At 36.1% G+C, this 21,042-nt stretch overlaps 1 protein-coding gene across 1 annotated transcript in view; it reads right to left on the bottom strand.

Moving 5' to 3' along the window:
• Positions 1–21,042, bottom strand: part of ABCB1 (ATP binding cassette subfamily B member 1) — a 47,874-nt gene that overhangs the window by 10,276 nt on the left and 16,556 nt on the right. Inside the window, exons 11-21 of the mRNA XM_019471097.1 lie at positions 20,690–20,893; positions 20,116–20,286; positions 17,508–17,669; positions 15,734–15,916; positions 14,771–14,917; positions 14,340–14,444; positions 12,125–12,202; positions 10,591–10,674; positions 9,416–9,619; positions 3,412–3,512; positions 1,549–1,689 (exon numbers count right to left, since the gene is read on the bottom strand). Of these exons, the coding sequence (XP_019326642.1) occupies positions 1,549–1,689; positions 3,412–3,512; positions 9,416–9,619; positions 10,591–10,674; positions 12,125–12,202; positions 14,340–14,444; positions 14,771–14,917; positions 15,734–15,916; positions 17,508–17,669; positions 20,116–20,286; positions 20,690–20,893 (1,580 nt within the window). The remainder of the gene's footprint in view (positions 1–1,548; positions 1,690–3,411; positions 3,513–9,415; positions 9,620–10,590; positions 10,675–12,124; positions 12,203–14,339; positions 14,445–14,770; positions 14,918–15,733; positions 15,917–17,507; positions 17,670–20,115; positions 20,287–20,689; positions 20,894–21,042) is intronic.

Below are 21,042 nucleotides of genomic sequence, written 5' to 3'. Positions count from 1 at the left end.
GTGGATGCCCCATCCCTGGAACCATTCCAGGTCAGGTTGGACGGGGCTCTGAGCAACCTGATCTGGTTGAAGATGTCCCTGTCCACGGCAGGGGGGTTGGACTAGACGACCTTTAGAGGTCCCTTCCAACCCAAACTATTCTATGATTCTATGACATATGAGACCTCTTAGCCTGTTTTAAGTTGAAGTAAAATAAATTCATTTATATTATTTTTTATCTTTTATATTCAGAGCTATATAAACTAATCTGTTTTATTCTGCATTTGAACAACCTAGATGGGCTCTCACAGTTTTAGGTCAGATAATCCGTTCCAAATCTAATTGAGCCACTCCCCCAGCTGTTTAGAGATGTTAAGATAGCAGATGGGATGCAGACATTCTCCAACATCTTCCAGTCAAAATGAGCTGTGTTAACTATCTTTAATCAAGTTGCCAACAAAAAATTGATGCGATTGGCCTTTCTTAGGTATTGAGGTCACTGATATCCATACTGGTAGAATCTCATTTCTTTCATACTTGTTTCCATAGGCCTATATTGAGCTAATACCTGTTAAATTAGAAATTATATTTCTTCTGATTTTATACATGATCCAGAAGAATGGGGCTTTGGTTATGATAGAGGTTCTTAGGTATTATGGCAAATGATTGGATAAACAGTGATTATAAACCCAAAACATAAAAGTAAGAAGTTAAGGATAATTTATAATTTCAGAATAATTCCTTTAATTTTTGTACAGTTTAAAAGCTTATAAAGTACCCTTAGAGACAAATAATTGTACTACTCCTTGTATAATTTCAGATTGCAATGGTACACCTTCTAAGAATACTGCAAATTAGAATCACATTCTATTTGCAGTACCCATCTAAATTAAAAATAAAATGCTCCACTTGACTATAGGTACTTACAGTACTCCACATACTGTTCTTACACTCATGGTTCATACTTTCATTTCCCACACAAAATTGGTTCATTTAAGTGAACAAGCTTCTTATCAGAATGTCATTTAAAACAACTCAGTTTTCCTTCCCTTATAGTGAACAGCATATACATTATAGAATCCTGTTCTCCAATTATTTAACATGTATTTTAGAGAAGATTTCAAATTTCAGTGAATAAACCTGACATAGAAATAACAAAGATTCTGATGACCTATTCTTAAAAAGATTTTTACAATATTATTATGCTTCAATAAACAGGTACAACTATGTTTTTTGTAGAATATACAGAGGACCTCACAGCTACAGGAACAATAAGATTGGTGAGAATAAACGAAGTGACATAAGTAGGATACTGTTTCAACCTCTGGAAAACAAAATAGTCCCAAATAAATACAGAAAAGGAAATCCAAAATCGGGCCTATGTGAACAGCTCAGACTCTGTAGTCACCTAGAGTATCCGCTTTGTAATATCCTTTCATTATATTTAAGTACAGACGAGGAATTTGCCTGTTTTCTCATAGCTTACCCAATGGATTCATGACATCTCTAGCAGTAAACAAAGACCTTTGTCTGGACTGACAGAAAAAGGATTGCAGAAGAGATACTTACAAAAATACAGTTTTATATTTCATGTGTCCATTTACCACTAGATAGGCACCAAACCGGAAACAGCCAGCATAGGTAAAGAACATCATTGCTTGTGAAAGGGCAAAACAAAATCCAAATATATGTGCCTTCTTCACAGAATTTCTGTAAGGAAGAATGCATATTTTCATAAAAATGTGCAATCATACTTAAATCCTAGTATGCAAAAACCAATTAATTGACTTCAGGTGATACTGTTATGAATTGGAAGTGTACTCATGCTTAAACAACAAAATCCCTTGTCTCCTATTAGACTGTGTCCAAGAGAAAGTTAGTTTTGTTTCCAAAATTTTATTTACTTCCAAGAACAACTTGGAATATGGGTGAAGAAAAAGGTGACCTTAGCTGCTATGTATAATTATTGTCTTACCATCTCATAGTTTGAGTGTTAAAACACTTTACAGTTCAGTACATGATTACCACTTTGAAGGTGTAAATAACACTTTTGAAATTTTATTACTGCATCACATAAGGGGAAAAAAGAGTAGAACAGTTAGCTCACCTTCAGCCAAAGCCAAATTTTTGTGTCATTTTTTCTTTACTTGCAATTTTATGTTAACCAGATAGCAAAGATATTAAACAGTTCAATATTATACACTCGAGAATCTGTTTCTTTTCAATTTAATCAGTCAAAATTCCTCTCTCAAATAAGATTAAGCCTGTATGTATGATGCAGAAATTAGATTTTGGATGATAAAACTATGCCTATAACTAAAAGCAAGGCAGAGAGAAAATTTTCTGTAACTATGAATGATACCAGAGAAAAGAAAGAAAATATTTTAATTTTATTGATGCTGTTACTAAGTCACAACCGTATGGTTCCTTCTGGAAAAAAAACCAAACCAAAACAAAGAGGAGCCAGATTCACAAGTGTGGGGTTTTTTTGATTAAGAGGCTGTTGTGACTTCTCTCTTACACAGATGATTTGTGCATTAATCCAGCATAACAGAAGGCCTAAGCTCAATTTTTATAAAATAGAAACTCTTTGCCTAATCAGTGGTTTAACATGCACTGAAACATTAACTGAAAAACACATGTCCTATCTCTTCCAGACAAATTGACCCATGGGGCAGTAAGTTCTTATTTATACCAGAACAACATTAAGGATGAAAGTCTTGGAGCAATCCCATCAATGTCAACCCTGAGAATGGTTAGGCACTGTCCTGCAAGTTGTGAGATATGGATTCAAAACCTAGTAGCCTGAGAAAAAAGCTGAAGTAATATCTTTTACATCCTGCACTGTGCTCTAACCACTCAGTTATTATGGTGGATGTATTAGCAGCACCCCTACTTTTCTCCCATCATGTCTGTGTACATATGCTGTCATTTCCTTTACTTTTCTCATGAATGTCTGAAAATGAAACATTTCATTCTAGAACAAGTAAAACTTTAATTGACAGTATCTTTTTAGTTTTTCACTTTAGAACTTTTTAATTTTGATTTAGTCTAGGCAGGTTTATATTCCTTTCTTTTTTTCAGTCACAAACCAATAAATAATCATTCAAATGTTTTCAATCCTATTCATACTTTCAAAAATGGCTTAATCCTATATTCAATTTACATTAAAAAGTTTTTAATTAAATATCTGAAACACTTCAGGTGGGAGGTTAGATTAGATGACTTCCGAAGTTCACCTAAACCTAACATTTTTCCAAACCAAGTGGCATTGCAATAGAAGATATCAATATTATCACAGAAAATTAATTAAATCAAAGAACAAAAATGTTGGCTGGTGGTTGCATTTTTTAAGAAAAAATATGCAAAATATTTACATTATTCTATAATTTAAATACAGAATTTTTTTTAGCTTAGTTATTTTTATTGTACCTGTATGGTACCTGCAAATGTTCTCCGTACATCAACTCAAATTTTCTTTCCTGGGTCAAACTAACAACAGTTCTAATATTTTCTATGGCTTCTGTGGCAATCTGCAATAGAAAGACAAATGTTTTAATCAAAAGTTAAGATTATGTTGCAATTCCTTATTCTAAACTAATAAAAAGAGTCTGCTGGAATAAATATATATAAAAATAATATAAAATTATATATTTTTTATAATTGTTATTAAAATCGTACCTTTGATATCAAAAGTAAGCATTTTATGTTTTTCTTTTTATGACAGTGAGATTTTCTGATGATGCTCAGACTTTTCTGATAAGACTTCTTTAATGTCCTCTAAATAAGTAGTGAAAAACCATTAGACAGCAGTGACAATTATGGAGAAGATATTCAATAAGAAAAATGGCAATTTAGCATTCAACTTCCAGTCCACTGAGTCTGGGCTATAATCAGAATGTCCAGGTTACTTATGTGCCTAGAGCATAACTTAGATCTCGGCAGTAAATATTTGATCTGATCAATAATACCTTCTTTAAGCTTGCAGATTCTTTAGACTTCAGTCATTTGCATACACAAAGGTACCTAGTAACATTTGAAGGCAGTAGATGCACGCCTACGTGGGATCAACTGATTCAAGGCTTTTATGTAGTCTTACATTAAACTTATGTAGTTTTAATTCAGTCCCCATGCATGTAGAAGAGGATGATACTTAGAAATGGCCAACAGAAGACACCTGGAACAATCACACCTCTTTAGACAACGGAACTAGTGCTGCACCCCTCTATTCACCTCTGGTTGAAACACTGGGCTTGAGTCCATGACCTACACGTTGCCTCTGGTGCAATATGTGGTATGTTGGGTATTCCGGTTGGCCTCAACTGCTGTTGCTCTGGGAGGGCAGGGATTCCCACATGTACTGTATTATATCTGACAATCCCATAGGGATGGATGTTTTCAATTTCCTAATGCACCTCAAATAGTATTAAACACCCATATCTAGGCTCTCTTCAGTTGCCGACCAGTCTCATTTCTAAGGATGGGTATTTAGCAGGAGAGCTCGCTTATAAGCACAGATACTGTACAAATGCACAGTAATAAGTCTGTTTATAACTCAGAGAACTGTATGTACAAGAAAGTATACATTAGCAGGAAATGAATATGGACAATGCCAACAGTAACACAGCTAGACTTTCGTAGACCTTGTCTACAAAAGACCCTCAAGGCTTTAAGATACTTTGCTGAAATATACATTTCATGCTTTATGCTTTTAGTCTAAGAAAGACCATAAAGTAAGGTGAAGGGAAAATATAACCAAAGCAAAGTATACCTAGACAAAAGACTCAAGAATGAGTGAACTTTTCATCTTAATAACCAGAACTGGCCATGGGGTACAAGATCACAGTGCTGTAGATAACTCAAGGTATAAACCTGAAGCTAACCATCAGATGGCGTCTGCCCAGAAAAAGGTGAGAAATCAGGTACATCTGCTTGCATATTTATATTTATGCAAATTTAGATTATAAAAGAAGGGCTTTACATAGTGATGGTGTTTTTTCAGCACTGAATTCCTATTTATGCTTGGGTTTTCCCCACGGGTGTGGTGAGTCCCCTGATTCTTTGCATCTAAACATTTGAACCTGGGGAGAGGGTTTTTTTTCCCCAAGAGACTGGCAATGTTTTATGACATCCTAAAACTTATAAAAGTTCAATCTTAACATTATTTTACATTTTAATTTTAGAAAGCATAGAATAGATATGCATTTATTTTACACAAAAAGCAGGACAGAAGCTTCAGGGAGAAGCATGAACACTTTTAATAAGTTATTGTACTACAACAGGCCCGTCAGTCTCACTTCAGTGCCTGGCAAAATTATGGAGAAGGTTATTCTGGGAGTTATTGAAAAACACTTGAGAGATAATGCAGTCATTGGTCATAGCCAGCATGGGTTCACAAGGGGAAAGTCCTGTTTAACTAACTTAATTTCCTTTAATGACAAGGTCACCCATCTAGTTGACCAAGGGAAGCCAGTAGATCTGTTTTTTTTTATTTTAGCAAAGCTTTTGATACTGCCTCTCACACTATCCTTCTGGACAAAATGTCCAGCACACAGCTAGACAAGTCCATAATACATTGGGTGAACAATTGGCTGACGGGTCGCGCTCAAAGAGTTACAGTAAATGGGGTTACATCAGGCTGGTGGTCAGTCACTAGTGGGGTTCTGCAGGGCTCAATTTTAGGGCCAGTGCTCATTAAAGTTGTTATAAATGATCTGGATGCAGGAGTAGAATGTACACTAAGTAAGTTTGGTGATGATACTGTGCTGGTTTTGCTGGGATAGAGTTAATTTTCTTCATAGTAGCTAGTATGGGGCGACGTCTTGGATTTGTGCTGGAAACAGGGTTGATAGATAACACAAGGATGTTTTTGTTACTGCTGAGCAGGGCTTACACAGAGTCAAGGCCTTTTCTGCTTCTCGCACCACCCCACCAGCGAGCAGGCTGGGGGTGCACAAGAAATTGGGAGGGGACACAGCTGGGACAGCTGACCCCAACTGACCAAAGGGATATTCCATACCATATGACATCATGCTCAACATAATAAAGCTGGGTGAAGAAGAAGGAAGCGGCGGACGTTTGGAGTGATGGCATTTTGTCTTCCCAAGTAACCGTTCTGCGTGATGGAGCCCTGCTTTCCTGGAGATGGCTGAACACCTGCCTGCCCATGGGAAGGAGTGAATGAATTCCTTGTTTTGCTTTGCTTGCACGCAGCGGGATTGACTGAGCAGCTGTGTGGTGCTTAGTTGCCAGCTGGGGTTAAACCACGACAGTTACTAAATTAGGAGGAGCTGTGGACTCCCTTGAGGGTAGAGATGCCTTACAGAGAGATCTGGATAGACTAAAGAGCTGGGCAATTACCAACCATATGAAATTTAACAAGAGCAAGTGCCAGATTCTGCACCTGGGACAGGGTAATCTTGGTTATACATACAAATTAGGGGATGAGAGACTGGAGAGCAGCCCCACAGAAAGAGATCTGGAGGTTTATGTTGATGGCAAATTGAAAATGAGTCAACAGTGTGCCCTGGCAGCCAAAAGGGCCAACCATGTCCTGGGGTGCATCAAGTACAGCATAGCTAGGCGGTCGAGGGAAGTTATTGTCCCACTGTAGAAATGCAATGGTGCGGCCCCACCTCAAGTACTGTGTGCAGTTTTGGGTGCCTCAATATACAAAGGACATCAAACTATTAGAGTGTGTCCAGAGGAGGGTGACCAAGATGGTGAAAGATCTCAAGGGCAGGACTTACGAGGAGCAGCTGAGGTCACTTGGTTTCTTCAGCTTAGAGAAGGCTGAGGGGTGACCTCATTGCAGTCTACAACTTCCTCAAGGGGGGCAGTGGAGGGGGAGGTGCTGATCTCCCCTCTCTGGTGACCAGTGATAGGACACGAGGAAATGGTATAAAGCTGCGTAGGGGGAAGTTCAGATTAGACATTAGGAAAAGGTTCTTCACTGAGAGGGTGGTCGGTCACTGGAACAGGCTCCCCAGGGAAGTGGTCACAGCACCAAGCCTGTCAGAGTTCAAGGAGCATCTGGACAATGCTCTTAGTCATATGGTTTAGTTTTAAGTAGTCCGGTGAGGAGCAGGGAATTGGACTCGATGATCCTTATGGGTCCCTTCCAACGTGAGATATTCTATGATTCTGATTCTATGAACAGAATGAAATTCTATTCTAAAAAGTGACCCTGTATATTATGTCTTATAGGACACCAGACTTACGGCAATTCACCATACAGTTCAAATGCCTACAGTTTAAAACAGAAAAACAAATAACCTCCATACTCAGGGAATTGGACTCGATGATCCTTATGGGTCCCTTCCAACGTGAGATATTCTATGATTCTGATTCTATGAACAGAATGAAATTCTATTCTAAAAAGTGACCCTGTATATTATGTCTTATAGGACACCAGACTTACGGCAATTCACCATACAGTTCAAATGCCTACAGTTTAAAACAGAAAAAAAAATAACCTCCATACCCAGCTACTTTTATCTAAGTTAAACCACAGACCTGAAAGCATTTTTCTTCATGAACTGTTACCAAAGATTTTTAAATTGTGGTACTGTTATCTTTGTTCTAAAATATAGGGATATAATTATCTGATAGCCTCAGTAATGCTTGTGCCACTGTTTGAAAATTTGCACATAATTGACTAACTCATTGATTTGAATGTAATACACAATGTTAATGATAACAAAGAAATGAAATAGATTTTATTCTTCTTAGTTATATCATCTCACCAATACTCAAAGGAGTAGTCTTTTTTTTTGTTAGTAATGTAAGTTCAGCAACCTTTTCCAGAAAGCAAATTTTCCACGTAGAATGCCATTTTCACTGAAGAAAACTGATTTTCAAAAAATCGGTAATTGAATAAAATGCCTGTAGTCTAGTGCTTGCTTAGGTGGCCTTGAGAGGGGAAACTCATACATTGCTAAGAAAAGAAAGTATTTTCTCAAGCTTTGCAAAAAAATCATAAATTTTTGTAACACCTGTGCTAATTCTTCACAATCTCCTGCATTAAGAAAGTCTCTAGTGCCTATTCCAAGAATTGTATTTTTTCTGTCATATCTTACAACAAAACAATATGAAACAAATGTTCCACCATTAGAAAGAAGCAGAAGAAATGTAGTCAGTTGAAAGGAAAGGAAATGCATCCTTTGGCTTGTACGAAAAAGCCCATGGAAAGATCATTATGCAGAATTTCCTGTGCACTTGGAGGGACAAAAATGTTTTTCAGCAACTTTATCTACAGACATGATGGAAGGAAATAAAACCCATTTAGTAAATAGGATTTACTGGGGGTGTGTGTGTCAGATCCAGATTAAGACACCTGAATTTAGGTGTCTAAGCTACCAGTGTAGTCAATGGATACCTATTCAACAGAACTAGAAAGCAATTCAGCTGCCTAGGCACTATGTGCCTACCTAGTCTCTTTGTCCAGGATCGCTGACTGGAGTGGGAAGGACTCTAATTCAGTTGTCCACATGCAGGTGGCTTGTGCCATTGGACATGCTCTAGGATACTCAAAACATTTGGGTAAGGCACAGCAGATACGACATAGAACATAGAGTAGACCCATACCCTTCTGAAATGGCAGCTGGAGGTCACCCAGACACTACGGCATCTCCAATAACTATAAGAGGACATTAGACTGCTAGCACATATGCAGACATATACATTTAAGCACCAAATCTGAAGATTAATACCATTCCTTATGTGCATGGCCTTAGATAAATGATTTTCTTCTCAACAACTTTTAAAAACAGTAGAACATAGGAAGGGATTTTAGAAGTTTTACCTTGAAGAAAGCAATATCTGGGAAGTGATGAAATAGTTGTTCTGTCCCAAAAGGATTTTTGGAATGAAGTGACATTAAATGCTCTCATATAATTTCTTAAAGAAGAGCCTAGCCTGCTCGCTTTTCAGTTCTCATCTTTCTCTTCCACTCAAGAAATAAAGGAGTGGCAAACAGACTCCAAACCCAGTGGATATATACATATTACCCCTGCAAACATTAATAAGATGAAAGAGAAAAAAAGAAGAGCAGTATAATATATGTAAGACAGGTGACATGCCAAAAAGGTATGCAGAAAAGAAAAAAGATAATGACAAAATGAAGAGGGTTGCAAAATAAGGAAAATAGAGATGATCAGAACGGGAAGGAGAAAAGAATGTGCCTGAATAGTGCTTAGCACATTCTGGGGTTTATCAATTATAAAAATAAATATCAATTAATAACATGTCTTCAATTATTATTGAAGAGGTGTTATGCTCTGTAGGTCTACTAGTGTAACTACATAGAGTCTGGCTGTCTCTGGAAGTTAAATATTATGATATTTTCTGTATTTGGAAGTAATACATCCATCAACAATGCTTTGGTAAACATGACTTTATACATTACAATGAAATAGATAAACGTCTCTAGACCCACCTTTCCTGCAGCTTCCAGCTCTTCTTTATCTTTTTTAGCATGCCCAGCCAACATTTTCATTTCAATCATTCCTGCCACTGCAATGATTGGCACAACAGCTAAAAGTAGCAGGGTCAGCTGCCAGCCATAAATTAATGATATAATAATTCCAGTCCCCAGGTTAGCTATGTTTTGGGCAATTAATGCCAGCCTGACACCAGTTGCCTGAAGGAAGAAAAAAGACATTTCTTGCTAAAGTAACTGCATCTTAAATAAGGAAAGCATTTTCACCTATAATATTCCTGATTCTCAAAACACTATTTAGAAAGTCTTAACTCTGTTTTGCTGTTTTTCAAAATGGGAGTTTCTTAAATGATTTTGTAAAAAATTATCTAGATCATATTTAACTTTTCTCTCCCCATATCCTGATTACTTAAATTTGCACTGCAATTTCTAAATTCTGCTCTTGAAGCTGAACAGACTTTAAGCATATCACATATTTACATTTACATCTAAACATTAAAATCTGTCACATTTTGTAGATCATGCAGCTAGCTTTATAAGTCATCACATGGAGCCCAATGAAGAAGAAAATTAAATGTTTAACTTATAAAGCCAAAGATACTACAGAATTCCTCAGTTCAGAAAAAAAGCACATAATTTCATGTAGCAGTAAAAATTTAAGTAAGCATACATGAATAATTACATTCAGTGCTCTTTAGCCTAATATTACAGACTCCTGAAAGTCCACAAATTACTTCTAAAGAATCTCCAAAAAGTAACAAGGAAAGGAAGTCTATTGCTACTATGTCTAGTTTTTTCATATAAGGAATATGAACGATCAAAAAAATAGTAGGAGGTCATAAACTGAACAAATTTAGATACATACCTTTAGGTAAATAAGATATCTCTAAACAGACTTCTTAGATAAAGAGATTCCCAATGAATTTGTTTAATAATGAAGATCACAACACAGCGCAGTAGTAAATTTAAAAAAAGGTTTACTTGGAAATTATTTTGTAAACATATTACCATCATTGTTATAAAAACATCAGTGCCATTCTATACCAGCTATCGTTTTATAGTAAATTTTAGTTGTCAAAGTCAAGACTGTTATCCAACCAGCCAAATCCAAGCTGCAACTTTACTACATACTAAACCACATATGAAAAATTCAAAAACAAAATTTTACTTACTCCTTTCACTTGTGAGGCATCATTAGCAAGTCTTGTAGTTAACGCTCCAGTGCTATTTGTAGAATTATCAAACCAGCCCATGTCCTACAATAAGAAACATTTTTCTTAGGACCAGTTTTTGGACATTTCATATAAACCACAAAGTAAAACTGAGGTCTTCCTAATATAACTGAGTTCAGTGTCAGAAGACTGTGTATGTGGCAGTGCATCAGTTCTGCATATTTAATGAAGTCTAATTCCTTCATTGCACAATGAATATTTTTAGAAAAAAGTGTATGCTTGTGGATGATCTGATGTGTACACTGTCACTGCTGAGAAAGAAGGAGAGCAGCCTGGGGGATTCCCCAAACCAAAATCTACCCTCCCCCCACCGCTGCTGAATCTGCATTTCCTTGGAGGAGATGACTCTTCAGTCACACTTCTTCACAATTGCAAAGCTGTTTGGGGATGAATTAAGTGTAAAGCATTTTCAAGGTAAAAACTCCCAGTTCATTGTTTTTTTTCTCCCCAGATCGAAGAGTCTTATTTGGAAGTTATGAGATAAAAAAAAACCCAAACCAAACTGGTCTATCTGATCAAAGTCAATTGTTGGGGTCAGGTATACAGTTTTTAATTGATTCACCATGTGACCTAATATCTGATTTAAACTTTCATGTGTAATATGCATTGAATGAAGACCTGGTGGTGTAGCACAGGCATTTGTGACCTCAAGATTCAATTGTAAAATTGCTCTTTCATTAGGTTTTCAGTGAGGCTAATCTATAAATCATAGTTTTTCAGACTACAACAGCTTTCTGTCAGCATTACAAATGGTCATGTTCATATGAATCAAATTTTGTGTCTACATGTAGCTTTATGTGCAAGACATAAAACCCCAGAAATATTATATTATATATTTGAAAATCTAAAGTACTGATCCTGAAATCATGCAAGATTAAGGCCCATTTAGATAATGACATGAATTACTTAAAAACACTATGAAATATTTCTATTTTAATTCTCTGAAAGTGGCTTCAGATTTAAGTATACAATCTCACTATTCTATTAATGAACAACAATTATAGATTTGGGAACTCTTTGAAAGAGACCTTCAATAAATAAATAAATAAAAACATATCTGTACATATTACAATTTAAATCAGACATTTGAAGTAAGAGTTACAATGTAAGCTGCATTGCATTGAATTTCTTTAGGGGAGAAAGGGCACCAAGAAAGCAAAGCAGGCAAATGAACACATAATGGGATACTGCTGGTGCACATCAACTTGCCAGGCCATAGTAACTTGGCCGTAAATCTATGTCCTTGCAAGGAGTACATAAAAAGCTCTTGTACTTGTATTGATTTAAGACTTTCCCTCTAAGGATACTTTGCTTAACCACATGTAACTAACCAAATTGGTTTCTAGACTGATTTAAAGAATATTCTCTATAGACAAGTCATAATATGATAGAATAATGTAGAATACAGTTATTTTATGATATCTATACAAGTAATTATTTTTAAAACCCTGGAAATCAAAATATTTATCTTTACCTGTCTAAGCATTGCTTTAAATGCCATCAATCGAAGCCTCATTGTAAGAATTTCTCCAGCTTTGCCAAATGTGAAACCCTATTTGAGAAAAGGCACAATGCTTAGCATACTATTACATTTTCTGTGTTTATTCAATGAATATTTTAGATACCTTGTCTCTACAATGTCAAAGTACAAAATATTGCAGTCCTGATTGCACAAAGAAAATGCAAAAACAGGTTTAATATTAATAAATTCTAGTAGATTCACAGTACAGATATTCAGATATTATTTCTCAAAAAAATATATAGAGCATAGCAATATTTCCTAGCACTGCTTCACCAGCATGCTTCAAGGAAAAGATCACTAACCAACCCTTTAACTTCCTTTTTATCTGAGTTGGCCTAAGTCAGATTTAAACAAGTGGCTTTTAGGCTACTTGTTTTAGGTTAAAGACTTCATAAGGCAATCTGCGTTCATTGAAGTCAAACACAAAAATCCCATTGACTCCAATGGAATTAAGACTTCTTCCCTGGGATCCTAACACAAACTGACATAGCTATCAGCAGTAATACATATGTGATGTTTTATAATGAATTGAACATATTTTTAGCCAAATAGATGAATCAATTTAACAAGTTACAAAAAGGAATATTGTGGTTAAAATTTTGGGAAGATACACTCTTCCTACGTTTTAGTGTGACATCAGTGTTTATAATTAGCTTTGTTTAGCTCACTACCACCTTTATGTGATTACAAATATTAATTGTTTGGAATCTACATTTGTGAAATTGAATACTCTTAACATACAAACCACAGATGCAACTGCACTATGCGATACTAAGAAAAATTATTATGGCATATTCCAATCAGCAAATATTTCTCAGTTAACTTTGGTCATTTTGCTGTGCTCCTACACTGTCAGTAAATTTGCACAAGTATGTGACTTAGAAAAAATCACAGAAGAACATCAGAGAATGGGCACTATATAAAGAGATTATAAGAATATTTTAAATTTTTTTCATTCTCACTAATTTGGGGGTGTTATATCGCAATGAACTCTTCCCACTCATATTTAAAACATTATCTGAACATTTATAAATTGAGCAAACCTGTCACAGCCTTCTACAGCTCAGTCTTCTATACTCAAGGCCTTCTTGCATGTATGTGCAACAAGACAATTCATAAAAAAACTTTTAAATTTTTTTCATTCTCACTAATTTGGGGGTGTTATATCGCAATGAACTCTTCCCACTCATATTTAAAACATTATCTGAACATTTATAAATTGAGCAAACCTGTCACAGCCTTCTACAGCTCAGTCTTCTATACTCAAGGCCTTCTTGCATGCATGTGCAACAAGACAATTCCATAAAAAAACAGGAGGTTTTTGTAAGAGACTGTTTATGCTGCTGTCCCAAGTGCACTCCATTCTTTCACTGTGTAGGCTCATTTAATGGATAAAACTACACAAACATATTCAGAAATTATAAACCAGACTATATATGAAAATATTTAAAGGCCACAGTTTGCACCTGTGTGATTACTACCTTTTTTTTTTTTTTACTGTGGCACTGTTGTAGCAGTTAGATACATATAAGAATTATGGTAAAGTTAAAATACCTTTTTTGTAAAAGTTGAGATGACTATAGAGATCAGTGTGAACGGGATGGGGTATTACTGTTCGACAATTAGTATTTAAGCAGGAGGAGCTGAATATCAGCATGATGGGTGTTACTTGAGGAACTGGGCCTGGGAATTTTTGGGGCGGTTCATATAAGATAAGACTTGAATGGGGAAGGGGTTAGGGGAGTAAAAAATTGGAGAGCCAAGGCAGGAGATTGGTAGATTTGCAATTACTAACAGATTCAAATAGGAGGGCTTGAGGATGAGAAGGGAGTGGTATAGTGTGAAGGCTGGAGGGGCTGGCCATTAGGTGGCAATGGAAAAAAAAGAGAGAGAATCCAGTGTTTCATGCTGAGATGTGTTTGACTGCTGAAGAAGAGGGGAAGTTCTGAAATTAAGAGGTCAGAACAGGTTGGAAGGTCTCTAACACATGAGAAGGTCTAGGTCAAAAAAGATTCAATTCGGCACAAGGCACATCTAGAACCATAAATGCAGGTTCTGGTTTGAGTTGCAGACATGTATTAAGAAGATACAAATTTTTAGTATATTTCAGATCTGGTTTCTAAAACATGATGAACAATTATAATAAAGCTAAAATAATAAAACATACCTGAAAAAAGAAAGTAAAAAAGGAAATGATCCCAAGTACTAAAAACAGCACTGAATATAAGTTGCTCTTTTCTCTTAAAATGGTCTTGTCAGTTTCTGAAAAAACCTATAAAATAGTATTTAAAACAACATTTTTTTAAATCAACTAATAATCTAAAATACTCCCATATGTCTCAATAACTATGTTTGGCAGTAATTTGCATTCATATCAAATTTGAGTGTATGTCACATATGATTATAGGTATAACAAGCAAATTTCAGGTTGTAGCAAGATTTTTAGGATTTTGTAAATCTCTCATAATTCTTCAGATTTTTGTAATAGTGCTTCATCCACTCCTCAGCTTCATTATGCAGTGATTGTTTAAGACCTGGTTTTATTAGAAATAAATTTTTGGGGCTTTATAGTTTTTTGCATATTTTATTCAAACTTACCCCTATAATTTCTGAAAATATGATTGCAAATGCAGGTTGTAAAGCTCCATTGATGATTGCACATAAAGTTCCAGCTACAAAGTATGGCCATTCAGTTTTGTTCAACTTCATAATTTTCAGAAATGAAGCTGGAGCTAATTCTTCATCCTAAAAAATGGGAATTCTGTTAGGACAAACATGTATGTATTTGGAGAAATATGGAGAAAAAGAGAGATTAATAGTCAATTTCCTACTCCCAGAATCTACTCAGGGGAAGTCAAAATGTATACTTTTTAATAACATGAATAATTAACTGATTGTACATTTCTTTTTATTATTTTAATACAGGAAAGAAAGAGCTGTTAGAACAGATCTACAGCTCGTGTCATCATTTTTCAGTTTATCTATGTAATTTTCATTGATCAATACTCTTGGTATTAGTCAATGGTGACTGAACTATTCATTCTGGGCATCTTGTGTGCAATCCATGACTAGATTAATTCAAGTAATTGTTCATTAAGCAAGTTATAACAGCAAAGTATTTGCAGCAAATATGAACGCAATCATATTTGTTGTATGGCTTATTGGTAAGGTTTGTTGTAGGAGTTGTATGTTGGGCCAAATGTTCTGTTTCTGATCCAAAAATGAATGTTTAACATGTATAGACTATGTCTGTATGGTATGCAAATATATGTAAGTGTATTTCTTTTACAGCAAATTGATTTTCAAGAATAAACTCATCCTTGTTATAGACTTTTAAAGTCCCATTTTATTTGTGTAATCATTAATGTTGAGAATAACAAAACAAGTTATGAATATTATCAGTCAAAGGCTATTCAAAATCAGAAAATTCTCATGGTTTTTTCACCCCTATCAAATGCCTCCTTCTTCTTGTACCTTTGTAGAGCAGGAGAATGAATTTCATTTTAACATACTTTGTTGAAAGGAATCAAAATTCACTAACAGCTCTGCAAAGATACTTACAGGTGAACTAGTTTTCTCATCAGGATCATAATTTTGTGCTCCTGGCTTTTTCATGTTTCTCCGAGTTGATCGTCTTCTCAATCCTTTAGTTAGGGATTCTTCAAATTCTGTTTCAGATTCACTTTTTTTGACACTAAGTGCATTCTCATCTTTTTCTGATGATGGAACTTCAGCTTCTATTGCCTAAAAGAGGGAAGAACATAATGCTAAGATTAATTATTCATATATTACTTTGAACTTTCAAAATTATGAGGTAATCAAAGTAAAAGTAACTTTGTTTCAGTGGAAAGAGATATGAGGATATGAAAATGCTTATATTATTATACAGATATGAAAATATGTATAATATTTGAGTAGATCTCTATCTTCAGAGCTTGATTCATATATAAGAGTATCCCACCTCTCAAGATAATACTTACACTAAGTGGAGGGCAGGGGAGTGGAAGTAGCAGCTCTTTTTTTATGAATTAACTCCTAACAGAGTTTTAAATTGAGTGTAAACCATTTGCACTCATCTTGGGGTCTTTTTGAACGAGTTCTCAGTGGATACACTGTTTATTCATGAAGTGAGAAAAAATTACCCCTCTTTAGTGCAGAACACTCTTAAGGATTCCTGACTTTAAATGTAATAAGGAAGTTCAGGATGGAACAGGTCAAAAAGAGATTTTTGACTGAAAAATCTGAACAGTCTGGAAAAGAGCCCTACTTTTGATGGTAGTTTTGCCAGTCTCTTTGACAGAATAAATAAATATCTACCCACCACTGAGGTATTTAATAGTAACTGGATTCAAAGTTGCCTTCAACTCGTATTTCTTTTTTTCCAGAAAGTTTTTCTTTCTTACGGCTTTTTGTACTACTAATAAAAAGAACTTTTTTTGCTTTCTTTCCATTTTTTGTTATTTTCTGTTATTTTTAATTTTCTTTCCGTTTTATATTTCCTAATTTTTCCCATTACCACATTTGCTTGAATACAAAGTTACTTAGAACCTAAGGTGACCAAATGCATTCTTATAGTTACTTTATGAAGAAATGTTTTAATTGGCCTAGTTTACTCTTTTCAGCCTGACATACTGAGAGAGCAGTTTCAGTTTCTTTAACGGGTGTGGTGGTTATGCAGCAAAACACAAGTGACACGGAAGGCTACAGTGAAGCTCAACTATAACCTGACTATCACATGGGACATTGGGATGTACCAAAGTATTTTGTTCTTCACTTAATAACTAATATGTTTCTGATATTTATATTAATTTCCAATCTCTTTGTTTCTGGCTACATAACTTTAAATGTGTACATATTTTTGCACTCAGCATAGCTGGATTATTTTTCTTTTTCTCCTATTCCTCCACATTTTTTTTTTCTTTAGAAATAAATTCACTATGAAGGATTATAACTAAACAGCTTAAAATACGCATGCTCTATTCCTCCAGTATCAGCTACTATATTTTACCTTTTATCATAGGCTAAGAACAAGCAATGGAATAGCAAACTACTGTAGTCATCTGCTCTACATTAACTGCATAAAAGGAAAGCATAAAATCATCTGTTAAGTTTAAATCCCTAGAGGATTAAAAATGTACTATCCCAGGTTTAAATAGGTCTGGTATCAAAACTAGTGGTCTTCTCTCTCAAATTACTGCTCTCCTTTTGAAGTACATATTTTTTTGCTATTAACAAAATATGCTGCAGAATTTCCCATACTTCTGATAGTATACAATAACTATGGGCATGGAATATAAAAAAGAAAATGAGGCAACAGTTAGCAAGAAAAAAGTACCTGCATGTTAACGAGTTTGTAGTAGATTCCCTTTCTCTCAAGCAATTTAAAATGATTTCCTTGTTCTGTGATAACTCCACCTTCGAACACAGCTATAAGATCTGCATTTCGGACTGTTGACAGTCGATGGGCTACTACAACCGTGGTACGTCCTTTCCTTGCCTATAAATAACAATATTTAATATGAATATTTCTAAGTATATTAAAAAATTGTTCATCTTCATATTAGAGTTGAATAAGACCTAAGGGAAACTTTAAAATGGTTCACAGAAAAATATAACTTTTTTAAAAAAAAGTAAAAAACAGTTTTCAATGAGTACCTTAAAACAGAAATACAATCTTTAGCTTGAAAATTAATATTAGAGACCATCTTTCACTGTGGCACATAAAAACATCAAATTTTGACCACAAATATCTAAACAAAATTCTCAATATATAAGATTTTAGAATGTTACCATGTTAAAAACCTTAATTTTTTAAAAATGCTAAAAGTTTTTCTACTTAAGTCCATAGTTGTTCATTTAAATCTTAAAATCTGTGAAGGATAATTTACACTCAGACACATTAGAAAATATTTCACACTGACTTTTAAAAAATTTCAGGGTTTTAAGCTCTAAGTCATTGCCGACTCAAGTAGCTTCACTGAAAATAAAATTCTCTACAATTTAATGTGAAACACATTTCAATTAACTACCTATCTTTGGATATTTATAAGCCTATCACACATAATTTGTCAAATGTCACAGCTTGTCATTTTAATTACCAGGCTGTGTTAAAATGATCAAGCAACTAGAAGTTTAAATTATCAAAGTAATGATCCCAAACAGTGGAATTTTGTTGGAACCTGGATGGAGTTCATCTTCAGTGATGTCCCACAAGGGTCCATACTGGGACCCATACTATTTAATGTCATCATCATTGACATAGATAAATGGGATTGAGCGCACCCTCAGCAAGTTTGTGGATGACACCAAGCTGAGAGGTGCAGTTGATTCGCTTGAGGGAAGGGATGGCATCCAGAGGGACCTGGACAAGCTTGAGGAGTGGGCCCATGCAAACCTCACGAAGTTCAACAAGGCCAAGTGTGAGGCCCTGCACCTGGGTCAGGTTTTGCCTGATATATACTGATATATCCTCAATATCAGTACAGACAGGGGGGTGAGTGGATTGAGAGCAGCCCTACAGAGAAGGGCTTGGGAATACTGGTGGATGAAAAATTGGACATGAGCCAGCAATGTGCACTCGCAGACCAGAAAGGCAATCATATCCTGGGCTTCATAAAAAGAAGCATAGCCAGCAGGTCGAGGAAGGTGATCCTCCCCCTCTACTCTCCTATCGTGAGACCCCACCTGGAGTACTGTGTTCAGCTCTGGAGTCCCCAGTACAAGAAAGACATGGACCTGTTAGAGCAGGTCCTGAGGAGGGCCACAAAAATGATCAGAGGGCTGAAAGACCTCTCCTATGAAGAAAGCCTAAGAGAGTTGGGGTTGTTCAGCCTGGAGAAGTAAGGGCTCCAGGGAGACCTTATTGTGGCCTTTCAGTATATAAAGGGGGCTTATAACATAGGTGGAGAGAGACTTTTTACCAGGGCCTGTAGTGACAGGACAAGGGACAACAGTTTTAAACTCAAAGAGGGTAGATTTAGATTGGATACAAGGAAGAAATTTTTTACAATGAGGGTGGTGAGACACTGGAACAGGTTGCCCAGAGAAGTTGTGTATTCTCCCTCATTGGAAGTGTTCAAAGTCAGGTTGGACAGGGCTTTGAGCAACCTGATCTAGTGAAAGATGTCCCTGCCCATGGCAGGGGGGTTGGAACCAGGTGATCTTTAAAGGTCCCTTCCAACCCAAACCATTCTATGATTCTATGAGTCCCTAGATCTTCTGCAAAGGTTTATGAGGATCCAAATTTATAAGATAATGTGACCAAGAAAAGCTAGACAAATAACTTCTCTATTAAATGTATTTCCATTAATAATTCTCCTCAAACTGTCTTTCTCTATCCAACAGCAGCAGGAAGCATTACAGTACTCCAGCAGAATCTGACTGAGTAAATTCAGAATACCATTTGGGGGTACAGCCCCAGTATGAATATAGAGACTCCTGAGTTGCACCAGGGGTCAGCTGTCCCTGAGTGAGACAGCTCTACGTTAAGAACAAAACAAGCACCTAGAAGTATTCATGTTAACAGAAGCAAACGTTTCCTTGGAGTGTTTCCTGCCAAGTCACTGCTACAATCACTTATGATATGCTGGTAGTGCTTATCTTGTCTGTTAGGCTTCAACACAAGTTAATTAAGTAGGTGACTGACAACAATATGCATGTCGGTAAGACAGATAATTGCAGGGGATGGTATTTACACCAAGAAAACATTGATTTAAGCTTAATAATGCAGAAAATATAATTCTATCTTCCCACTTGAAACAAGATTCCTCTCTGTAATACCTGCAGAATCTCAAAAATTCTCTGTACAGAGAATATTTGCCAAATCCAAGTTTACCTTTTGTGTTTTAAGGGTCTCTATTTCTTGCAGCTCTTTCAACAAATGTCTGGGAAAAAAGTAAATATTAGCCTTCTGCTTACCTGCTTCATTTGAGAACACTACTGACCTTGTCCAGTGCTGCCTGCACAACTGATTCACTCTCAGTATCCAAAGCTGACGTTGCCTCATCAAGCAGAAGAATTTTAGGATTGCGAACCAGAGCTCGGGCAATTGCTATTCTTTGCTTCTGGCCTCCACTCAGCTGTGCCCCTCTTTCTCCAACCACGGTTTCAAACTTCTACAAGACAACCACACACGTTTCCAAAACACTCAGTGGCACAGTCCTTTCACCAAAGAAAGGCAGCGTAAAGAAAAGGCACATCAGCGTTAGTCATCTAACACTGCACCAGCACCATCTTCTCCTTCCTGTAAAACACTACAGGATAAACACCCACTTGGATATACCTGCCTAATCATTTGTGTCCCTGGAATTCTCATAGTTCTTCAAATGCCCACCAAGTCATGACCTAAAGATTTAAAATTAACATTATTCTCAAAAGTTATGAGGAAGCTCTGCACAACTCTGCTTATTCACAGCTCCAGGGATAGCTTCCTCTGTTTACAAGAATCCCTTCGAAGGAACTATTTGGCACAAGAAGGTTTAGGAGAAATTACTTCAGCAGGACAGCTGGTTTGCTTACATTGGGTAGCTTCATGATGAAGTCATAAGCATTTGCCTCCTTGGTAGCTTTTTCAATCTCTTCCATGGTGACGTCCTCACGGCCATAACGAATATTTGCAGCAATGGTAGTAGCAAAGAGCATGGGCTCCTGATTCACCACACCAATAATGTCCCGCAGATATCTTACGTTTAGGGTCTTAATATCCTGCCCATCAATGGTAACCTAAACAAAAGGAAGCAGACAAAAATTGTGTACTAAGTGTTTTGGTCAAGGAACCTTCTCCCCAGGTTGGCACATGCCTTTTTAGGAGAGTGTCATGGTTTAACCTGGCAGGCAGCTAAACACCACACAGCCATTCGCTCACTCCCCCG

This window comes from Aptenodytes forsteri, unplaced genomic scaffold (assembly GCF_000699145.1).
Source record: "Aptenodytes forsteri isolate BGI_AS27 unplaced genomic scaffold, ASM69914v1 Scaffold172, whole genome shotgun sequence".
Lineage (NCBI taxonomy): Eukaryota > Metazoa > Chordata > Aves > Sphenisciformes > Spheniscidae > Aptenodytes > Aptenodytes forsteri.
This window is presented reverse-complemented; position numbering and strand designations above follow the sequence as displayed.